This window comes from Ornithodoros turicata, chromosome 10 (genome assembly GCF_037126465.1).
Source record: "Ornithodoros turicata isolate Travis chromosome 10, ASM3712646v1, whole genome shotgun sequence".
Taxonomy (NCBI): Eukaryota; Metazoa; Arthropoda; class Arachnida; order Ixodida; family Argasidae; genus Ornithodoros; species Ornithodoros turicata.
This window is the reverse complement of record NC_088210.1, coordinates 23556805-23579095: the sequence shown is the minus strand read 5'-3', so window position 1 is coordinate 23579095 and position 22291 is coordinate 23556805. Positions and strand designations below refer to the sequence as shown.

General features: G+C 45.4%; 2 protein-coding genes across 2 annotated transcripts in view; both read left to right on the top strand.

Moving 5' to 3' along the window:
* Positions 1-7: 7 nt before the first annotated feature.
* On the top strand, positions 8-8185 carry LOC135371111 (eukaryotic translation initiation factor 4H-like). Its single transcript, XM_064605124.1, has 8 exons — positions 8-110; positions 831-969; positions 1087-1135; positions 2038-2102; positions 2485-2578; positions 4638-4937; positions 7156-7332; positions 8042-8185. The coding sequence occupies exons 1-8, from the start codon at positions 76-78 to the stop codon at positions 8053-8055; spliced, it is 873 nt and encodes a 290-aa protein (XP_064461194.1). The 5' UTR covers positions 8-75; the 3' UTR covers positions 8056-8185.
* A 1156-nt stretch (positions 8186-9341) lies between these two features.
* The window catches only part of LOC135371106 (two pore potassium channel protein sup-9-like), a 32740-nt gene continuing 19790 nt past the window's right edge, over positions 9342-22291 (top strand). The window contains exon 1 of the mRNA XM_064605115.1: positions 9342-9796. Coding sequence (XP_064461185.1) covers positions 9388-9796 — 409 coding nt within the window. The 5' untranslated portion in view covers positions 9342-9387. The remainder of the gene's footprint in view (positions 9797-22291) is intronic.

The window sequence follows — 22291 nt, the reverse complement described above, 5'->3', positions numbered from 1 at the left end:
ACTGGCTAAGCACTGAAGAAAATTGAGAAAAATATTTGATTACGATAACGCCGCTAACTGCTTTTGTATCGTATCATGGCGGACAGGTATGACAGCGATTACGGTTCTAGGTGAGCAGAATTTGACCATTTATAGCAATATTTGAAAGCTTTCATCAATCATGTGTGTGCCAGACGAGAAGCGGTGCACACTTAGATCATTTGGTACCATTGTAATCACTGCGAAGTTCTTACTTATTGCCGTAACGCAGTTTGAAATAACGCGGAGGTGCCTCTCAGACACGCTTGTGTAGTTTTTTTCCTTTGGCTGCTCTAAATAATGTGCTCACCGCGCAAAAACTGCGGCCCTCTCGCTTGCATCTTCTTGCGATAAAATGCTTAGTACTGCGAAGACGTAAAACTGCCAGTATATGTGCGTTTTAACTCGCACCGCATGTCAGCGTGGGGTGGGAGCGGCGCCTTTGCAGTCGGGTCTTGCCAGACCCTGGGAATGAACGTGATATTTATATCTTTATATACCAGACTATCGTTTATTGACTCTTCTTCCACCAGACATGAAAGCAATCCCTGTCCGCAAAAATTTGTGAACTTCAATAGCTACATCTGCGCTGTTGATAGCGAGGTTTACGTACGAAGGGTAATGCCGAAGCGTCGTTGGGCCATCATACGCGTATACTATTTCGTGCCTGAACAAGTGCAGTGAATATTTGACTTTTTTTGTTATGATCTCTAAAGTTCATGTGATGACCAGTTGTGTATATGCGATGCTACCGTGCGATAAAGCCTTCTTCGTAGGAGCCAGGAATCACTCCATAAATGTCTTCTGTCCAGGTATGGCAATCGAGATCACTTTTCCAAGACTTCTCGTCCTCTGCCAACTGAACCACCATTCACAGCATTTGTAGGAAATCTTCCTGATGGTGTTGTGCAAAGTGATATCGATGAAATTTTCAAGGCGGTCGAAGTCAGTGTAAGGTTTCACTTGTCTCGTTAGTGTGCACATGGCCTTTCCTGCACACGTTTACTTTACACGTGTGTTACCTGTGTGCTGGGTGTCTAATGACGACGCTTTTCTTTTACGCCGCAGATTAAGAGTGTTCGTCTTGTCCGAGACAAGGAGACGGATAAATTCAAGGGTGAGAATTTCCCCTTCTTTTGGCATTACGGCTGCTGTAGTGCAATGCCTACGCTCCTCTCACTTCCGTTCGGTGATTTGAAACAAACATATACATGAAGTGGTTCACAGGTAAACACACGTTACAGAAAGAGGCAGCAGTGGTGAAAGCGATGTGCGACCCTCTTTGAAGTATATCGTGTTAATGTGTGACACCCACAAACAGTTTCACTTTTTGTGGTTTGTATCACCTTTCCTGCACATTATTAGCGTACTGATGGTATCATATGACCTAATAGAACAAGTCATGAGTACGTGCTGGGGTACAGCACTCGGACATTCTACATGAGCTGCAACTCTGTATGGCTGGCTTGATATTAGAGCTGTCTTTCGTGCCTCGGGGTGGAGCCAGATGACTGTGCTTCTGGAGCTTCAACCACTCCAGTTGTCGTACATTGCAGCAGCTTAACCAGGGGTGATTAACCAATTAAAATGATGCAGTACGCTGTGAAATTACTTGACCACTTTGGTACATAGTAATACTGCATCATCAACACGCTGATCACTATGTTGAAAAATGACCACTTTTGTGGCAGCGCTATGCTTCACCAAATTTTTTCAAGGGCACATTTTCATGAGCCGTTTTTGTTTGTACTATCACCATTATCAGATATACTATGTTAACAGGACTGCTGTAGGACCATCATGTTTATATCTGTCCCACTGCCTGCTGCTATCTTTATTGTCTGTAATCTCCCTTGGTGACTCACTGCAGAAAAGGGTTGCACTTCCCAGCTGTTCATCAAAGTGGAATACTGGAATTGATAAGAACTAAATACCCAGGAGCTGTTCCACTGTAGTTTTTGATAGCATTGTAGTTATGATTTTTGTAAATGAGTCACCAAAATTTTTATGATCTTGCAGGATACTGCTATGTGGAATTATATGACCTGGAGTCTTTAAAAAAATCACTGGAGCTTGACTCATGTGTAAGTCAAAATCTACTTCAACATTGTTTTCTGTAGTCAAGAAGGAACTTGTACTAGTGCTTTAGCCATTACTTACTAATTAACACTATTAATTATACTATTAATTACTGCGAGCAGTGCGGTTGAGTATCACCTCTAGCGACGAAACACCTCAATCAGCATCACCAAAATTAAGTTGTTGTTGCAGAGTTTACTTGAACATTGTGTAGTGACATTGGGCACTGTGGTTTTGTAGTGCAACAACAACTTTATTTGAATGATGATGAATGGGGAGTTTCATCGCCAGGGCGATACTCTACCCCATTTCTGGCGGTAATGTCTTTGTCGTGCAAGGCTGCATACATGCATAATTTTTTCAGCAAGTTTAACATGGTATTTTCAGCTTGTCCAAGGAATGCCCCTAAGGGTAGATGTCGCCGAAGGACGAAGAAGTGACCGTGGTGGTGGCTTTACAAACAGGCAGCGCGGAGGTGGAGGTATGTGTTCATTACAGGCTGGATTGCTTAGTTTTTGGGTGGTTATCACTCTAAGCAGTTGGCCTGGCTTCCTTAGGCTATTTTAAAACTTGCAAAGCCTTGGTGATGTGACCATACGTGTGCAAACATGGCTATTTTTGAGCGAGCACCTTCTGTTGACAAGGTCCACGGGATGGGGCTGTGGTACAGTGTTCAGGTAGTAGAGGATGGTACGGGTTTGGACAAAGGTTTACGGAACACGCGAGCGGCATATTTTTTCTTCCGTGCGACACCCTAGCGGCTGACGGAAGCGGGTGAGTTCACTGTTTCGGAGGGGTGGAAGTGTGGGCTGTTAGCGACACACGCGCTAGCTTCCAGTTCCCAGACACACCCAAGCGACACCGGAATTACCACTGTGTGTCTCTAACAGCACACGCTTCCACCCCTCCGAAGCAGTGAACTCACCTGCTTCCGCCGGCCGCTAGGGTGTTGCACCGAAGAAAAAGTACGCCACTCGCGTGATCCGTAAACTTATGTCCCAACCTGTACTGCTGTTTTGAGTATCGTGACAAGCACTAATGTGCAATTGTATATTAATTATTAACTTATTATTATTAATGTGTGTATGTAGCTCAGTACAGTCGTGGCTCGTTAATATGGAACCCTGTTAATACGGAGAACTTGAATTATGGACAACTTTTTCTGGGGACGAATCTTTTTCGACGCATTTACGTTTCGTTAATGTGGAAACTCGCTTTTCGGACAATGAACCGTGCTAAAAGGTACCAACCCCACAGAAGCCTACGTATTTCTGTCTCACTATTATGGACCGCATCAATAAGGAAGGAGCTTCAGCAGTAGCGTAGCCAAAAAAATATTTTGGGAGGGGTTCAATGGGAACTGTGCATGGGGGAGGACGATTTCACCCTCGTTTCCCTCTCCCAAATGCACTGCCGAAGGTACAGTTTCAGGAGGGGTTTCAACCCCCCAAACCCACCCTCTGGCTACGCCACTGAGCTTCGGTCATCTTTTGAGCGAGTATTTCCCGGCATGGGAACAAGATGGTCCAAATGCTATCTTGTACAGGGCCGAGAAAGCCTTTTCTTTCAGATTCTTCCTTTTGTTAGATCAAAGACAGAGGTAAGAGAGGGGGGGGTTATCTGGAGACACATGGCATAGGATTATTCTAGAATGGTCTCCACGACGTCATAGCTGTTCAGGACACATCTGGGGATTTAGCCTACACACTAGTAATACGCGCCTTAGTATCCCTGCCGTTTCTGTGAGGTGTGGGATATGTTTATTAAGAAAAAAAGAGAGGAATGGTCAGCCAGGAAAAGTTTCTGTGGGGGCACGACAACAAACTCCGAAAATCCAAATGACAAGACACAAGAGCACTGAACTGTATGCAGGGGTGAAGCGAGAAATCTGTGAGTAGTACAAGCATCAGGCACCTCAAATTGCTGATGTTTTGTCGACTTTAAATCGTGCTTAACGTTACATGTAAGTAAGCACTGATTACAGTTTTTTTTTTGTCGCAGTAAATTTTGTTGTTGTTGGTTCAGTAATAGGGACGACTCCTTTTAAGGACAGTTTTTGTCAGGGAAAAAGTGTCCATATTAACGAGACACGACTGTACTTGTTAGCTGTTCTAGGGTGGCCCAGTCCAAGACACCATGCTACATACACTCCCTTTCCTTCCTGAGATAAATTGAAGCAGTCGGTGACAACAGAAATTGAGGGGGGGTCAGGACATCTGGACTACTAACACCCCTAGAACCACCCCTGGCTTTGTGTAACCAACAGTGTGAGCACGACCCATCCTGAAGCAGTCCAGCACGATGCTTGCTTATGACGTGACCACGGACTTGACCACATCCTATTGCATGTGACAGGAGAAGAAATGTTGTTGTGTCATGTAGAGAGGATGCAGTTATGTCTCCGGTTAAAATTGAAGTCTCTCAGGGCAACAATTACATGAAATGGCATTGGCATGAAATGGCCAGAAGTGACTTTTAAGCAACTTCCGAGTTTGCTTTTTTTTCTCTGATCAGGTGTTGTTTTTCTTCCTGTACCATAGGTTTCGAGAGGGGCGGAGGTCGAGGAGGGCCCCGAGATGGTGGGCGCTTTGGCGACCGAGGTGGACGTCCAGGTGGAGATCGCGGCATGGGCGGCGGCGGCATGGGTGGTTACCGCGGTGGCGGAATGGGTGGCGGAGGCTTCACTGACCGTGATCGTGAATTCGACCGGTCTCGGAGGGGAGGTCCAGGTGGTCCGGGTGGCCCAGGAGCGCCAGGCGCCCCAGGATCATATGCATCAAGGGGCGGCCCACCCCGGGACAGGGGACCTGCCACAGAAGAGTTTCGGGAACCCACTTCAGGTAGAGTAGAAATTGCAATTCTTCCGTGAGCGTGTTTATCAAGTGCCATTGCATTAATGTCAGGTCAAGTGGTATTTCTGCGAACAGAAATGGGTGTTGTACATTTTCAAATGTTCTGACATGACCTCTTGATCACACTGCCACCCCGAAACGAATTACATCACAGTCCTCAATTTCGCTCATCTGTCAGCGTTTCAGGGTGTTGATCACATTTGAACCTATACTGCAACCCACGACCTACTAGATTGTAATGACCGTGTCAGAGGCAGCCCTTCTTAGCACCGCATTTGGAAGCTAGCGGTGGCGCTGCTCATCGGCCTGGTTCTTGCTTCCTCAATTTCTGCAATACTTTATACTTCAGCTTGCCTTAGTATTTTTGTACAAGCGGTGAATGGCCCACGGGAGATGCTTCTTTCTAAAGTTAATCATCATCATCGTCATCATCATTATCATCATCGCATTTTCATAGGAGTTGTTGCTGTCGTCTCCTCCACCCCTCTGAACGAGTGAACAAGCTCGCTTCAGCTTGCCGCTAGGGCGTCGCACCGAGGAGAAAATACACTGCTCGCGCGTTCCGTAGACTTTTGTCGGGACCTGTACCAATATTGTATTTGAAGGTGGACCATATGTTGCACGTGTCTATTACTCAAAAGGAATAGTCTTGCAACACCTGGGGATTTGAAATGGGATAAGCCTCGGGGTGCTTATTTGAGACAACCGTGTCCCCAACGGTACATCCATGAGGGCCAGCCTATCCCCGTTTTACTGTGTGCGGTACATTTAATCACTCCAGTATTAGTATTGCGCACCCCAGTCAGCAATGCTTTTCAAGGTCAGTACTGACACTACATGTGTGCTATGTATGTGAAAGAAAAAAGAAATGCTAAGGCTTACGCTGCCATAGCCATAGCATTAAATGCCATAGGCCATGTCAGTGACGGCTTCGTGTTGTTTCGTCCATCGTCTTATTTGTTTCCCTTGCACTGAGGGTTTTTATTTGTTTTAATCGCGAACCAATCTGACCAGTTTTGAACCATTTTCAGTTTATAGCCACAGTATTTGATGTTCTATATAGTGCTTCCCCTAATGATCTTATACAGGTTCGAAAATTAAATGAACAACTTTATTGTATGATTATGATTGGGCAGTTTCATCGGCAGCTGATAAAAAAAAAACTATTGTTTTGCCGTAATTTCACGTGTGTTAGCTGTGGCTTATGCGGGGATTTTTTTTTTTTTTTTTTTTTTTGTGGTTGCTTTGCGGTTGGTTTAATGACTATTTTTTCCGGGGTATTTTCCATACTCCAGTTTGAACGATAGCGCCAACAGCGTCTACGGAACAGCACCGCCCTGTAAATGCACAAACAATGCATAACAGGGGCGCATAAACATTGGAATAGACTGACGTTCCTGGTTCTCCCATGCAGCTTTAATGAAAGGGGTGACAGTGATTCATGTTTTCTGGAAGACCACTGACCTGTCGATCCAGAAAAAAAAACACACAACAAGGGCACAATCCGATCTTAGTAGAACACTAGAACTGACCTCCTTTGTTGTACCCATGTTGTACCCAGAATGTGGACCACAAGGTTTATGGCCCCCTCTGCGGCCTCCTTCGTCGGAAGGCCCGCTGGGAGGGTCGAATAAGTGATATCCATTTTAATTCATTGATTTTATATCTGCACCACTGGTTTACCACACAGATCAGTCATGTCGTATTGCCCGCGGCTTAGCTGCGATTGCAGCTTATGTGTAGAGCCTGAAGTTTTCGGGAAATATCTTTTTCTAAATTCGGGGGTAAAAATCGGGCAAATAAACGTGCTCGAAATTCATGCAAATTTCGGTGGAAAAACTTCCAGTATGCTGTATTCGTGAAGAAATCGGGCTCAGTTACTCAAACTAACAGCACTGGTTTGGTACAAACGGCGATGTAACTGCACTTGCTGCCAAAGAAGTTAGTGTGCATTCGTACAGATGCCTCAGTGAGGGCAGTTTGATGGTTAAAAATCGGGTTTCACCCTAAAGAGGCAACCTTCAATTCGGGGAAGAATCGGGTTAAACCCTGAAACTTCAGGCTCTACTTATATGGCGGAAAAAATTTCAAAATGTTCCTAAAAGTGGGCCCGGCGGCTTATCTGCACTGTGGCTTACATGCGTGAAATCACGGTAAATTATTGTTTCTGTATCCTCATCATTTTTTGAATTTTATTTTGATACAGAAGAAGCATCACATCGGCCCCGATTGAAGCTTTTGCCCCGCACAGTGGCTGCACCAGTTGCCGACATTGCCGACACATCAAACCGCTCGGCCATATTTGGAGGGGCCAAGCCACGCGACGAAAAGGCCTACGAGAAGGCTCGTAAGACATCTGAAGGCGACTCCCAGAGTGCTGAAGGTGACAACGACTGAATGGGAAAAGTAACATTGGGGTCCCTCATGCATTGGACAGTATCTGCAAAAGCTCTCTGATTTGCGTTCACTTTAGAGGAGTTTGCTGCGAGAAATTATTGCTTTTTTCAGCCTTGTGTTGAAGACCCTTTTGGGTCTGAAGCTTCCGGGGTTTAGGGGCACCATGAGCCTGTAAGTAAGATTGGTAAAATAAAGCTTGGGTGCGTGGTGAGAATTGTCAGGGTTCTTAATTCTTTTGCATGAGTCTGGAGTGTCTGTTACGTTGAAGAAAATAAGGGTCCCTTATAAGGTTTACGTGAAACAGCAGAGGGAAAGGAAGCATGTTTTATGTTTCAGGCATACTTGAGTTATATAAGCTGTTTAATAAGCAAAAACTTATAAATCAAATATCTCCAAATTTTATGCTGTCTTGAAGATAGTACAGAACTGGGGTACTGAACTGTAGATAGATGCCAGGTAAAGTATGCCGTTGTTTATTGTTATCAAATGGAAGAGTTATGTTTCCTGCTTCAAAGCACCTGCGGTGCTGTGCGTCGTGGCAACGTGTGACAGGTCGATTATCAGCCGTTAATGAGATAAGCAGGCATCCTTGAGGGTAGTAAAGATTGGGAAAACACCAGAGCACAACTTAAGTTGCTGTTGCTAATACTGTTTGATTGTCTTTCTAGTTATCGTGCAATGTGTTTTCTTTCCAGGGGATGAGGACTAAGCAAGTAAAGCACTTCTAGAGCTCAGCATGTGTTACTCTAACTCTGTCATTTATGTCGATTGACAGCTTTTGTACTCTTAATTAAAAAAAAAATAAAGAATCACAGTCTCCAGTCGACAGTTTGCACTTCTGAGAAGTTTTCACGTGTTGTGCTACTAGTCATTGCCAGTTGCTATTTATTAGAGATGGAACGGATCCAGAATTTTTGGAGTCCGAATCCAAGGAAGGTTCTGCGAAACCACGAATCTTACGAATCAAGAATCTTTTGAATCCTTTCTTAAAAAATAGTTTGAAAAGCCAGGGGAAAAAACACTTCTACTGAAAAGTGTTTTGAAGCAGAATTTGATATCTGTTTAACGAAAAACAAATTAAATAATAGTTCACTTTCAGGAGAAAACATACCCACATACTTCTTAAATGTAATTTATTTAACACGTTGTTTATTCACTACAGGAATTACATAAACTATCGACTCTGAATTCTTTCCATGAAACTAAGAAACAATCAAAAGCAAAACCATGTTACTTTTAAACTTGCAATGTCGGAGCAAACAGAACCACTCCCGTAATATTTTTCTGGAGCGCCACACCAGCCGTGGTTTCACCGCCAAAACAGAAGCTTGGAAAGTGCCTTACGTGAAACTTAAAAGTTATGAATTTTATTTAGTTAATGAGCGTATGTAAATGAACTGCTCACAGCTCAGTTCTTGGCCTATGTCTCGGGGATGCTCACTGAAAAAGAAAGCTTTTCGGTAGCGCCACCTGTTTACGAATTATTCAGCCGGGGTTACCCACGTGAAACACCCGGTATATGGCCGGTATTCAACCGGATATCCGCATCACTATTCTCAAGTATTCACGCGGGCACACCTCTTTCAAGCAGCGCTGTTGTGGGTCCTAGAGGTACGAGCAGGGGCGGATCCAGACCCTCGTTTTGAGGGGGAGGGGGGCGGTTTCTCAGTCAGAGCGCGTAGTGGGGGAGGGGAGAGAGGGAAATCCAATGTATGATCTGACGTTTTTTTAGGGGGGGGGGCGATCGCCCCCACGTGGATCCGTCACTGAGCACGAGTACCCTGCGGATGCGGATACACCCACTTTTTAATTTCAGTTTCGGATGCGGATCCTGGAAGCGCATTCGAGGATCCAACACGCGTGCGGTGGCGCATAGAGAGCAAGACGGTGGGTCACTCCGCCGCATGTGCGCGAACGCGCGCAGCTGTCGCTCTGAGTAGGTGGCGCCCCGTTCGGAGGACTCTGTTTGCTCTGTTCTCCAACCCCGAACTCGACTCGAGCTCGAAAGACTGTTCGCGCAGCACGTGGGGTCGCAGTGACCATGCCGGAACCGAAAACACGGTTCGACCGGTGCAAGAGCTACGCTCGCATCTTTCTCACGCACCTTATTTCACAAGTGGGCTTATGTCTGCTGGTTATCGCCTACGCTTTGGTCGGGGCAGTTATTTTCAAGGCGATAGAATCCCGCGAAGAAGTGCGGCAAAGGCACCAAGTGTCCCAGTTGCGACGACAGTGTTTGCGCGAAATGTGGGCTATCACGGAAAGCCTGAACGTTTTCTATGATGAAGAGTGGATTGACAGGGTGGGAGTCAAGCTGAAAGAGTTTGAGGACAAAGTGGTGCACGCTGTCAGGAGCGACGGCTACGACGGCAAGGATGTGAGCGAAGCAAGCTTGCAATGGTCCTTCTCCGGTGCATTGTTGTACAGTATCACAGTTATCACTACGATAGGTAAGTTCGATTCAAAACCTCGCGAAGGAAGGTTGTGAAGTTAGAGGCATAGTATACGGCTTAGAGCCACGGAAATGAGTGCATAAGCCATAAGACAGGAAGTATGTCGCAGACTAAAACACTTCGAACTGTCGTCTGCTATACTTATTGAGCTGCTTGGCAGGTAACGGGAAATAGACTGAGTGTTAGCGGGTAATAATAACAGATATATCTTTTATCCTGATACCTCTTCTCGTACGATGGGTTATTCCTGGAAAAAGCATATGTCAAACTTATCAAGCGTTGTGCGTCCTCGCGCGACGCTGTTATCTGCCAGTTTGCCACCTTGCGTCTGGTTGTCTACGCAGTGGTCGCAGTAGTTACCTGCGCTTGCTGTGTGCTTGCCATTACGAGTAAAAACTAAGAACAACAAGAAGATGGAGTGTGGACAGAGCTGGTCTTTAGGTATACGGAGGTATTGCCATCTGTGGAATCACGACATAGAGGAAAAAATGTCTGACGTGTTTTCTAAGTGCACTCATGCCAATTTGATGCGATTGAATCATGCAGAACGAACACTGCCGGATGTCCGTCATAGTATTTGCCATACGAGTGGTCCGTTAGACTACTTTAGTCCAACTGGGCCATCCTGGACTATCCCACACTTAGACTAGAGTCACTATAAATAACTTAGACATCCCGCTGGATTATCCAGCAGCCATGTATCATTGATGCGGCATTTGCGTGTATTCCCACCTCACAAGTTGCTCCACAGCGAAGAGCGTGCGTCCAATGTCGGAATATGTATCAGGGTATTTTCTGCTTCTTCGGGGAACAGGAAATGAGACGCAGCGGCTTGTCACGCACTCACGTGATCACTACCGGTGCAATCGCGGCTACCTGGCTTCGTGGGGGAAAGCTGCAACGGGCCATGCGTTATCGATTCACAAACGTTACCTTCAGTTTAACGAAAAATGAGTAGAAGGATGAATTAAGCCACGTACAATACATAAAGTTTCGTTGCTTAAACATCCCGGCGTGTGCCCATTTAACTGCGCAGTCATTTTAACTTGCAACTCTTGATGATCCCAACACGTACACTCTTAAAAGTGAACTTCACCGCATAGCACGCTCCTAGCCAACCATCATCTCGAGTGATATCGTTATCTGTGAATCCGTGATATCGCTATCGTTATCGTTGAAAACGGGAGGCGTGCGCCTTTTTTGTGACACTCATGCTGTTCATAATTGTCACAAAAAAGGCCTTCGCCTACCGTTATCAACAAATCATTGAAGATAACGATGCCATTCGAGATGATGGTTGGCTAGGAGCGTGCTATGCGGTGAAGCTCGAGTGTAGGAACTACAAGCTCAATAAAAACAGGATTTCACCCATCGCATAACACGTTCGGATTGGAACGATATGGCTCTCATTCCTGATTTGTTGAAAATGGAGGGCTTACACTCTAAAAACAGAACTTCACTTTATAGCACGCTTTGTGCCAACCATTGCCACGAATGATAGGGCTATCACTTCTGATTCCAGGAGAGGGGGAAGGCGTACGCTTTTTTTGTGGCAATTATCATATATCCAAATTGCGACAAAAAGGCCTCCTCGAATCAGAAGCAATAACCGTATCATTCGTGGCAGTGGTTGGCGCACAGCGTGCTATGCGGTGAAGTTCTGTTTTTAGAGTGTTCCCTTCTTGTGACAGTTTGGATATATATGTGTATTGTCACAAAAAGGCGTTACGTCAAACTCTCTCCTCAAATGGGAAGCGACAACTGTATCGTTCGGGTCAATGGTTTGCGCAGAGCGCGTTATATGGCGTAGTTCTTCACGTTAGGTGGTAGTAATGCTAAGTTAATAATAATAATAATGTTTATTTTTACCAAGGGTTTGGCGGGAGCTACAGACGTAAAGCAACGAAACCGTAGCTTGCCGAGGCCAGACCCCCTCGCACTTCACATACACCGAAAAAGTGGCTCAGTCATATAAATTCATAATACAATAATGATGATAATCATATGGAAATTGCAGCACACTTGTGTCAGTACCAAGCAATAATAAGTATTCATTAAATATGAAAGTCAACCAATTTATTACAGTATAACACAGCATACATACAATGACACAGTAGTATACACAACCAGATACAGAAGTATGCACCCGGCATGAAATACAGTACAGATCTCAGTCAACGTATATAGAGTGATCTTGTTGAACGGTGTGAATGTGATTCAATGATGTTATTTTGTAAATGTGTTTATGTAACAACTGGTCGTTTCGTGTTGGGTATCACATTTCGAAATGATTTTATCATTGCTGTGGCGCATTATTACTAAGGCCACGGGTTTCCCGTGAAATTTCGCGGAATTAGTCTTAAATTTGGCCTTTATTTCTTCGTTCAAGACCATTCCGAATTGATTGCGGTCTTTGCGACTAAAACTAGATAACTCTCGTCTTTTATTAGACACAAATTTGCGTATACTCTTACACAAGGCGTAAGAAGAGAGGAGAGTTCGTTGTCTTTGCTTTGTGCTCTTGGTTTACAAGGAATGCGCATGTGCTAATTAATGAACACGCGTTCTTTCATGTCGATCCTGGACATCTCGGAGATTTCCGGCGCGCTTTAAAGAACCCCAGGTGGTCTAAATTATCCTGCCCTATGGCACTTGTAGCATGTCGCCACGCAAATCTAGGATGACCCACTTTACGTGTAAATCTATTACCGATCATTAACGTGTGTTCTTAAAATAGGAAAGGACAGACAATCTGCATTATGTCAACTGTTGGATGTAGCGGATGTTAGTACAGTAGAAAGGTTGTCTCTAAAATTCGTCTTCCGCCTTCTCTATACGTAAGGAACAAATAATGAAGCTTCTCCAGGAATCAGTTTCCGTTCCTTTCGTAGATGGAAGAATATAATGCTACGGAGCAGTGATATATTCCCTTTACGTATCTAACCAATGAGAAATAGTAGCGGACAAATAATGTGTCCAGTTTTGCCAGTAGTCTATCGATACTATGATCGACGTATGGGTGCTCGCAGTCTCCTGACGTGTTTGACTTTTCATCGTGCGTTTTTGATGGACGGTACTTTAACAGCGTATTCACACGAGCGACATCCTCACGGGATATTCTAGTGGAAGAATAGCAAAAAGAAAAAAGAAAATCTGCTCGCGGGGAAGAAGTAGTACCGCCGCGTGTAATGTTGAGCATTGACACGGTGGCGGAATGGCAGGAGTGCGCACTTTGCAGACGACATCTTTACGGAAGAATCTAGTGGAAGAAAAAGCGGAAACACTGTTCACACAGCCGATCGAAGTTCCGTCCCGTGTTATGTTGAGCATTCACACGGTACCGGAATATAGTGACTGACGCACTGCGCACTTTGCAGACGACACTTAGCAGACGACATCGCCTGCGCGTCTTTTCCTGTCGTCTGCTACGGAATATCTTGTGTCTGCGCCGCATTGTATTCCCCACGGTTAGCGCTGCACGAAAAGACATATGACTTTGAACGCGAACGCGCTAACGTTTCAGAAGAAAACTATTACGTTTTGTGCATCTCCCGCTGGAGTATTCTGGGGAATGTCGCTCATGTGAATAGACAGAAAGCGGCGGAGTGACATTTTCTGCTCCACTAGTCAAGGTGTGGAGAAGAGGAAAACCTTGGAATAGCTTTTCATCAAGTAGGTGGCTATGTGCGGTCGTCGGCAGTGTCTTTGGCTGCGGTCGTTGATTGCCACTGGGGTGAGAGAGTACGCTGGCAGTATTCCAGATGTCCCGTTTGATGGGACCGCACTTTTGTGATCCTGCATTTAAGTTTGGACTCGGGAACAATGAGAGTTCCTCCGAGAAAGAAAGCTGGTGCAGTCGTGATGCTTTCCCCTCTTTCGTGTTTTTTGTTTTGTTTTGCAATAAACCTATATTCCCCCCCCCCAGTCGTGATGTTCCTGTAGTTTTTGTAATCTTCCTTATCTCGAATGTACCGCAGAGGTAACTCTGTGTTGTGCTCTTTATCATCTGAAAAAGGAATCGTAAAAGTTCGCTGATTTAGAGTTATTTCCTATACACAGGGAGCTCTGACATTTTTGGGCATTGTTCCTGTGCACTGTTACAACAGAACTTCACCACATACTTAACATGCTGAAGGCCGACCACACCCTTAAAAATGAACTTCACCGCATAGCACGCTCCTAGCCAACCATCATCTCGAATGATATCGTTATCTGCCCTGATTTGTTGAAAACGGGAGGCGTACGCTATTTTTGTGACAATTATGAACAGCACAAGTGTCACAAAAAGGGCGTACGTCTACTGTTTCCAACAAATCAGGGCACATAGCGATGTCATTCGGGATGCTGGTTGGCTAGGAGCGTGCTATGCGGTGAAGTTCAATTTTAAGAGTGCACCGCACAGAATGATACTGCTATCACTCCTGATCTGTGGAAAGCGCGGGGTGTACGCCTCTTTGTGACAATCACCATTACTGCGTAAGCGTTACAAAAGGCGTACGCCTCCCGTTTTCAACGAATCGGGGAGAGAACTATGTCATTCGGGATGATGGCCCGCTAGGAGCGCGTTATACAGCGAAGTTCTGTTTAGGAGTATGTATACAGATACACAAAAAGAGAAGCGACTTGAGGAACATGCTGCTGTAATTGCGATACACCACTACGCTCTAAAAACTGAACTCGAAGAGAGAGGGGGCGTACGCCTTTTTTGGCAGTTATCGTATATCTAAATTGCCACAAAAATGGCCTACGCCCCCTCCCTCTCTCTCTCTCTCTCTCCGAATCAGAAGCGGTAACTCTAAACGTACACGCTAACGTACACTCTAAAAACAGAGCTTCACCGCATAGCACGCTTCTAGCCAACCATCATCCTGAATGACAACGTACTCTTCCTTTGTTCGAAGAAAACGGGAGGCGTACTCCATTTTTGTGGCAATTATATGAACTGCATAATGCCACAAAAGTGGCGTACGCCCCCCGTTTTCAGCAAATCAGGGGAAGGGGCGATGTCACTCGGGATGATGGTTGGCTATAGGAGCGTGCTATGTGATGAAGTTCATTTTTAAGAGCGTAAACTGCCACAATAAGGTGTACACCCCAGGCTTTCCACAGACCACAGAAGAGAGAAGAGTATCATTCTGCTCAATGATTGCCTTGAGCGTGCTATGTGGTGAAGTTCTGCTCCAAGGGTGTCTATTTTATTTCGTCCAGGTCATTTCTGGGCGTTCTCTGGTCATTAAAATTCAATAATCGTTCACTCTAAAGACAGAACTTCACCGCATAACACCTTGAGAACCAGCCATCCTTGACAATGATGGGCAGTGTACGCCGATTTGTAGCATTTTGAATACACGTTAATTGGTGCGAAAAGACGTACTCATAACTATTTCTTTAATTTTTATTTTATTTCAGTGACAACATAAAAGTGATACATTTAAAGGCTGAAAGACCATCCGGATCATAGCCGAAGCTAGTGCCATCTGTAGAAACATGTCAAACATAAATATATGACAGCAGTATACAATGAACCACAAAACTACTACACTAAAAAATATGCAAGTTACAAAAATCCTTAACAGAAGGGATATTAACGCAGCTGGTTAATACACGGCAGTGCTGCGATAAACAGATATCCATGTTATCTGTGTTGGTTCATGATCAGTACTGTAAAGTAAGTGCCTATGTAAAGCTAATTTAAAGTTCCTAGATGAAATTACAGACAGTGCTAAGGAGTTCCATTTAATTACGCCTTGGTATTGTAAAGTTCGCATCCCATGCTCATTCGATTGATGTGCTAAGAGATGATGCCCTAACACGGAGCGGCTAGTGCGAGTTACAGAGGAAAAATGAAGACCTGGAACTAGCCCTTCAGTAATAATACATTTCCTTACTAGCCGTACGTCGATCAAGAAAGAGAACTACAGGTAATATGATTCTGAACGACCGTTGGTGTAGAGCGTGCTATGCGGTGTTGTTCGCGTGTGGCCAACAACGGCGAGCCAATTTCGACGTTATCCCCCCACCCTCTTTTTAGAACGCTCTTTCGCTAATCAGTGCGAATTTTAACGAACTGCCCTCGACGAGACAGTTTACCTTGTAAGGCTCCATTCGTTAAGCAAGAATGCAGCCACTTTTTTCCCCCACCACCTTGTATATAAACTATGTGTAGAGAAGAAAAAAAATCTTCTCTGTCTCCTACCGCGCACTTTAACGATGTATTTTCGCGCAAAGTGCCACGTACAGGCGTTTTCCTGCAGTGTCACGCCATGTGGAAGAAGGCTGACAACAGAGGGCTTCGTTTGCGGTACGATGCACCGCAAGGGTCCTTCTTCGAAACAATGCTACTTTCGCACTCTGGCCCAAGTCCAAAGCGGCAGTATTATAGGAGGTGCAACGTTGTTGAAAGGACCTATTTTAAATTGTTCTTTCCTCTAACACGCTCTAACGCACGCGCAGTTGTAGGATAAGAAGTTGTAGCGAAACGACATTGCCCTTTTGCGAACTAAAAGCTTCGTGTCGACGTAATGTTCTTAAAACAGAGCTTCACCACGTAGCACGCTGAGAGCCAGCCATAGGACGGAATGATAACATTCTCGCCCCGGATTCGTCGAAAGTGCTGGGTGTATGCCTTTTTGTGACAGTTAACATAACTGCATAAGTGTCACAAAGAGGCGTACAGCTCCCGTTCGTATTTTGTAACTTGTCACGAAAGGGTGTACGCTTCCCGTTTTCAGCAAATCAGAGGAGAGAACCATGCCATTTTGGGATGATGATTGGCTTCACCGCATAGCGCGCTCCAAACAAACCATCGTTAATTTTAACAACTATTAAAAGCATAACTGTCACATAAACGGCGTACGCCCCCCGTTTTCAACAAATCAGGGCAGATAACGATACCATTCGAGATCACGGTTGGCTAGGAGCGTGCTATGCGGTGAAGTTCATGTTTAAGAGTGCAGCACGGTGAAGGCCAACAACTGCACAGAATGATACCGGTCCTGCCATTACCCCCCCCCCCCCCCTCTCATTGTTAAGATTTGTGAGTGCACTTTTAGAAATGAACTTCCCCGCATTGCACTCCCTTAGCCAACCATCATCTCGAATGATATTGTTACCTGCCCTCATTTGTTGAAAACGGGAGGCGTACGCCTCTTTTGTGACAATTACGAGCAGCATAAGTGTCACAAAAGAGGCGTAGGCCTCCCGTTTCCAGCAAATCAGGGCAGACAACGATATCATTTGAGATTATGGTTGGCTAGGAGCATGCTATGCGGTGAAGTTCATTTTTAAGAGTGTGCTATTTGTGAGTATTAACATAACTGCATAAGCGTCACAAAAGGGGCGTACGCCTCCCGTTCTCATCAAATCAGGGTAGAGAACGTCGACGTCATTCGGGACGTTTTTAGAATGTGTAGCTTTGAGCGGTTCTCGAGAAAATCCTCGGACGTCGAACAACGTCTTTCAATGCGGAATCGCGTGCCTGGAAAAAACTTTTCGTCGCACTCTGTTCGTTAACGACGTGCAAAGGAGTTGTTGCGTTTTAGGAGCGCCGCTTGGGATTCGCAAAATACATCTCCTCATGCGGTCTCAGGAATCCGGGTTACGGCAACAACAGGATCCTCTCGCGTGTTGCCAGAATAAGCTACTCTGTCAGAGTGTGGGGGTGTAATCTTTCTATCAGCGGGCGAGAAATCGGGGAAATAATACGCCGTCGATGTTCCAAGCTCGATTCGCGCGCGAGTGTCTGGCTAAAAATACGCCGCCGCTGAAGACTCGAATCCGCGGAAGTCGAACCTGGCCGTGATTTTTTCCCTCTATTCTTTGCTCCGTAGACGAGAATAGATTAAAGTCTCCGAGGCAGAGGCGGATTCTCTTCGAAGCCGGCTTTGCATAAACACTCATTGCGGGAGGATACCTGTGTACTCCAAGAAGGAAAACAGCAGGCCCAATTTTCTTCCGTCGCTAATCAGGCGCAAGAAACGATTGTCCACGAGAAACGGTGTTTTTTTTTTGTTTTTTTGTTTTGTTTTCGTTTGAGATAAGCAGCTCCAATAACCGACGCTGGAAAGGACTTTGTTTCTACACCCTTCGTCGGTGGCCCGTCACCGGATGCCGTCCGAGTTGTTAAAAACCTTCCCTCCTTGGTATTTACTCCAAGGTCGTGCTGTAGACCGTGGGATCAGATGGGTTCGAACCCTGCCAACTGCTGAGCCGTGCACTGTTAAAACAGAACTTCACCACATAGCACGCCCCTAGCCAACCATCATTCAGAATGATATCATTCTCTGCATTGATTTGTTGAAAATGAGAGGAGGCGCCTATCTGGGACAGATTATCTTGTCCCAGATAGGCGCCTCCCCGCTGTTTTGAGCAAATCATAACACAAAATGATATCATTGGGTATGATGGTTGGTTAGGAGCGTGCTATGTGGTGAAGTTCTGTTTTAACAGTGTATGAGGTTTTCCCTGGGTTTCCCGGCAGCCTTTCGAGACGATGGTCCCCCCCCCCCCCCCCCGTCTCCTTATGCCTTCCTGCTGTCCTCTCTACATCTGTTCACATCTGTGCTCCGCTCATAGTCAGAATGGCTTCACTGCGCTTACACGGAGTAAAAACAAAACAGACTGTCACCACATAACGCGCCTCCTACACTCTTAAAAATAAACTTCACCGCATAGCACGCTCCTAGCCAAGCACCACCCCGAATGACATCGTTCTCGCCCCTGATTTGCTGAAAACGGGGGGGAGGGGGCGTACGCCATTTTTGTGGCATTATGCAGTTAGTAATTGCCACAATAATGGCGTACGCCCCCTGTGAAAACGGGGGCGAGAACGATGCCTTTCGGGGTGATGGTTGGCTAGGAGCGTGCTATGCGGTGAAGCTCATTTTTAAGTGCGTAGCTAGCCATCGTCCCGAATAACATCGTCCCCTTCCCCGATTTGTTGAGAACGGGAGTCATGCTCCTTTTTAGTGGCACTATGGGCAGCCCCGTTAATTGTCACAAAAAGGCGTACGCCTCGCGCTTTTCTCAAATTAGGAGTGATGACGTTGAGATTCTGTGGCATCATGGCTCTAAGAGTGTAGAAAGCGCCAAGAACTACATTCGTCGATAAATCTAAACTTAAGAAATAAGCTCGGTAAGGTTGAAGCACATTTAGTTGACGCAGGGGCTAGCATACTTTGAGCAGTGGAAACCAGCTTTTATTATGTCCCTAATCAGGAATGCTCGTTCCGCACAACCTCTACAGATATAATAAAAGCGCATAGGATGTTTCGTTTTATTGCACGAGCCTTGACCTTAATGGCATGAACATTTTGGAGAGCTTGTCTATCATGCTGCCAAAGGCACCCACATTACCATATCTTCTTGAAAGCAAAGCCCAGGAAGACATGTGTCAAACCTCGTATATCAAGCAGAGCGATCGCGACCCGCGGAAAACCTTCCCGAAAAAAATAAAAATAAAACGTAAGAGACGTCATCAGTCATAAAAACTAGGCGGCCGCGATTGTGTTCATATATACTACGTTTGACGTTGTGGCTATAAATTTGGTTTCTAATAGAAAGCTTCGACTATTGGCGGTTAGCGCGACTAGCTGAGGGCTATATAGTAAAAGGGTTCTGGGGCACCCAAGTTGGAAAGCTGGGACAGCTTCATAAACTGTGTATGTATTCAAAAGAACGACATCCTTACGGAAGATTCTAGTGGAGGAAAAAGCGAGAACACTGTACACAGAGCCGATCGAAGTTCCGTCCCGTGTTGTGTTGAGCATTCACACGGTGCAAAAATATAGGGAATGACGTACTGCGCACTTAGCAGACGACACTTAGCAGACGACATTGTCTGCGTCTTTTCCTCTCGTCTGCTACGGAATGTCTTGTGGCTGTGTCGCAGGATATTCCCCACGGTTAGCAGTGTACGTGATGACACGACGTTGAGCGCTCGCGCTCACGTGACAGCGGAAAGCTATGACGTCATTCTGGGGAATGTCGCTCGTGCATTTCAGGGGGCGCCCATCGCGGGAAATAGTTTGTGGAGACCAATAGGAGGCCGTTTCGCATTGTCGCGCTTCATGAGAAGGCGCGAAGAGTCAAGGTGCAAATTGTGTGTGTATGTGTCTGTGTGTACGAAAGCTAATACAATAAGTATACAGCGCAATACAAACAAACGGCAAACAATGCAAATTGCTATAAACAACGTCATAACATATTGTGTTAATATGAGGTAATGAAGTAATCAGGCGGGAGAGGCGTACGCAAATACGACTTCCTTGAACTTATAGGGGTTAGTGATCGAGACTATGGCTGGTGGGAGGTCATTCCAGTCCCTGAAGCTAGAAGGAAAAAATGAGGTCAAGAAGACAGATGATCGACACTTAGGTCGTTGAAATTTGTGGTGATGATCACAACGTAGTGAGATGTAGTCGGATGGAGTTAATAGCTGATCACGAAGGGGCAATTGGGTGGAGAGAGGAAATCGTGAGTTCGAAATTGGAAGTTCGTAAGATTGAGTACCACAATGTGCACACTGAGCAGCCAGATGCGCATGCAGTTTTTTCCTCAAGCAAGAAAAGCGATTCTGAGTATAAGCCACACGGCACTGGCGCAGTAGTTATGTGACTTTCTTCGAAGCTTTCCCCCAGAAAAGTACGCAAAAAAAAAAAAAAAATGTGCGCAGAAAAGTCATGACGCCACACCTAGCAGCAAAACGCTCCATCGTAAATCAAACAAGTTTTCGGGGCAAATGGAGAGGGAACGGTGAATAGAGGACGAGCGAAAGGGGGACGCTGTACTCGTTTCTACGAGACAGCATTCATGTGGAAATTGTGTGTGTTCCAATATAATTTCTTAAGCCACGATTCGAAGACGACTCGTATACTACCCGTTGTAGCCGTGTTGATGTTGCGACCATATAGGTCGGAAAATTCACTCATGAAGGCTATCACAGATACCATTCATCATCATATCATGGAGAATGATGTGATGTTGAGCGATGGGCTGCGATACGACGTGATGCTGAAGCTGATGTTGAGTGATGATGACCTATGATGTGATGTGATGCTGAAGTCGAAAGTGAATGATGGGTTTTCAAGTTGAAGTAGAATGATGAACTATGCTGTTGACGTGATGTGAGGGTCTGTGAGGAATGGCCACGATCATGTGATGTTGAATGAATTTCTAGAAAGGTGTTGTCCGACGGTTGCAGCTATCAGTGATCCGTGTAAGGATACGATGGGGAGAACCTCGAGGCTTATTCGCGATTTCATACGCGGTCGGATTTTCATATTACGTTCGTACAGGAATGAGACATGAAACAGAAACCAATTTTATGGCACGGTGTACACAAAATTCAGGAACGAGTTCCTCCAAGTCGGGCTAAACCAGAAAGCGAACGGGCACCTCAGGCATCCCTTCAGGCACCATGCAAGTTGTTCGCCCCAACAATCGGCCGCGTGAGTTTCTATGAGTCCCTTCAATCAAGCTATGAAGACAGATGTCATCATTTCTGACGTCGTTTAAACTTCATTGTTTCGGATTTGTATGGTACCATGATCTGCAAAGCACGATGAATACATATTTTAGTGTACGTCAAAACTAGTCTCTGCAGAAATGGCCATGAAGGATAACGGCCGACGCTTCCAGTTTAGTAGGGCATAAAAGGGGAACGATGTATAAACATCCCTTTCGGGACGAATACGCCGTCTTCCTATTTTTATTTCCAATTCAATAATCCAACGAGACGACCCCAAACTCGACAGTGAAACGCGCTTGCTTTCCTGCTCCAACGTTTCGCTCGGTTCAACGAACGTATACGCGCCGTTACGTTTTACAAGTCAATAAAAGCGTTGTTACATTTTGAGGACTGAAATTGTTATGTGGGTAAAGTTGTATTAACCTTGCGACAGTGTACAGTCAGTTGTTTTTGTTGCAACTTGGTGCGAGTGACGAAATATGAAGAAGGGTTGAGAATATCCGCATCACGATCGACATTGCAGAACTCTCGCTTTTCGTCTGCCTGCACTATTAGAAACGAACTTCACCGCATAGCACGCTCCTAGCCAACCATCATCACGAATGATATCGTTATCTGCCCTGACTTGTTGAAAACGGGAGGCGTACGCCGTAATTCATTTTTAAGAGTGTGCTTTTAGAGCGATACCAACTTTTGAATCAGCGGATGGGGGTTCTAATAGGTGCTCTAGTCTATGGTTCCACTTAACGATCGTATTATTTCTTCATTTACACACACTGATACACTGGCCTAGGCCAACTGAGTTTCGAAATTAACAGTCAGTGTTTACAACCAGAGCCGAAAAAAAAAAATATGATGAGAAAGTGAAAAGGGACAAGCAACCGATGGAGTGCAGGGAAAGAGTGAAAGGAGAGGGGAGCCCTTTCCCCACGTTATTTTCTGTTGTTTATTCCTTACCACCGGGAATCTGCACAAGCGACTTTGTCGGACGGAATGCCGACGAAGGAGAGCGAGGAGGAGACCAC

Excerpts from the sequence above, each read along its gene's own strand:
- LOC135371111 (XM_064605124.1), top strand. The coding sequence starts at position 76 with ATGGCGGACAGGTATGACAGCGATTACGGTTCTAG. Across the intron at positions 111-830 it reads GACAGCGATTACGGTTCTAG|GTATGGCAATCGAGATCACT; the intron begins GTGAGCAGAATT and ends TCTTCTGTCCAG. Across the intron at positions 1,136-2,037 it reads GGAGACGGATAAATTCAAGG|GATACTGCTATGTGGAATTA; the intron begins GTGAGAATTTCC and ends ATGATCTTGCAG.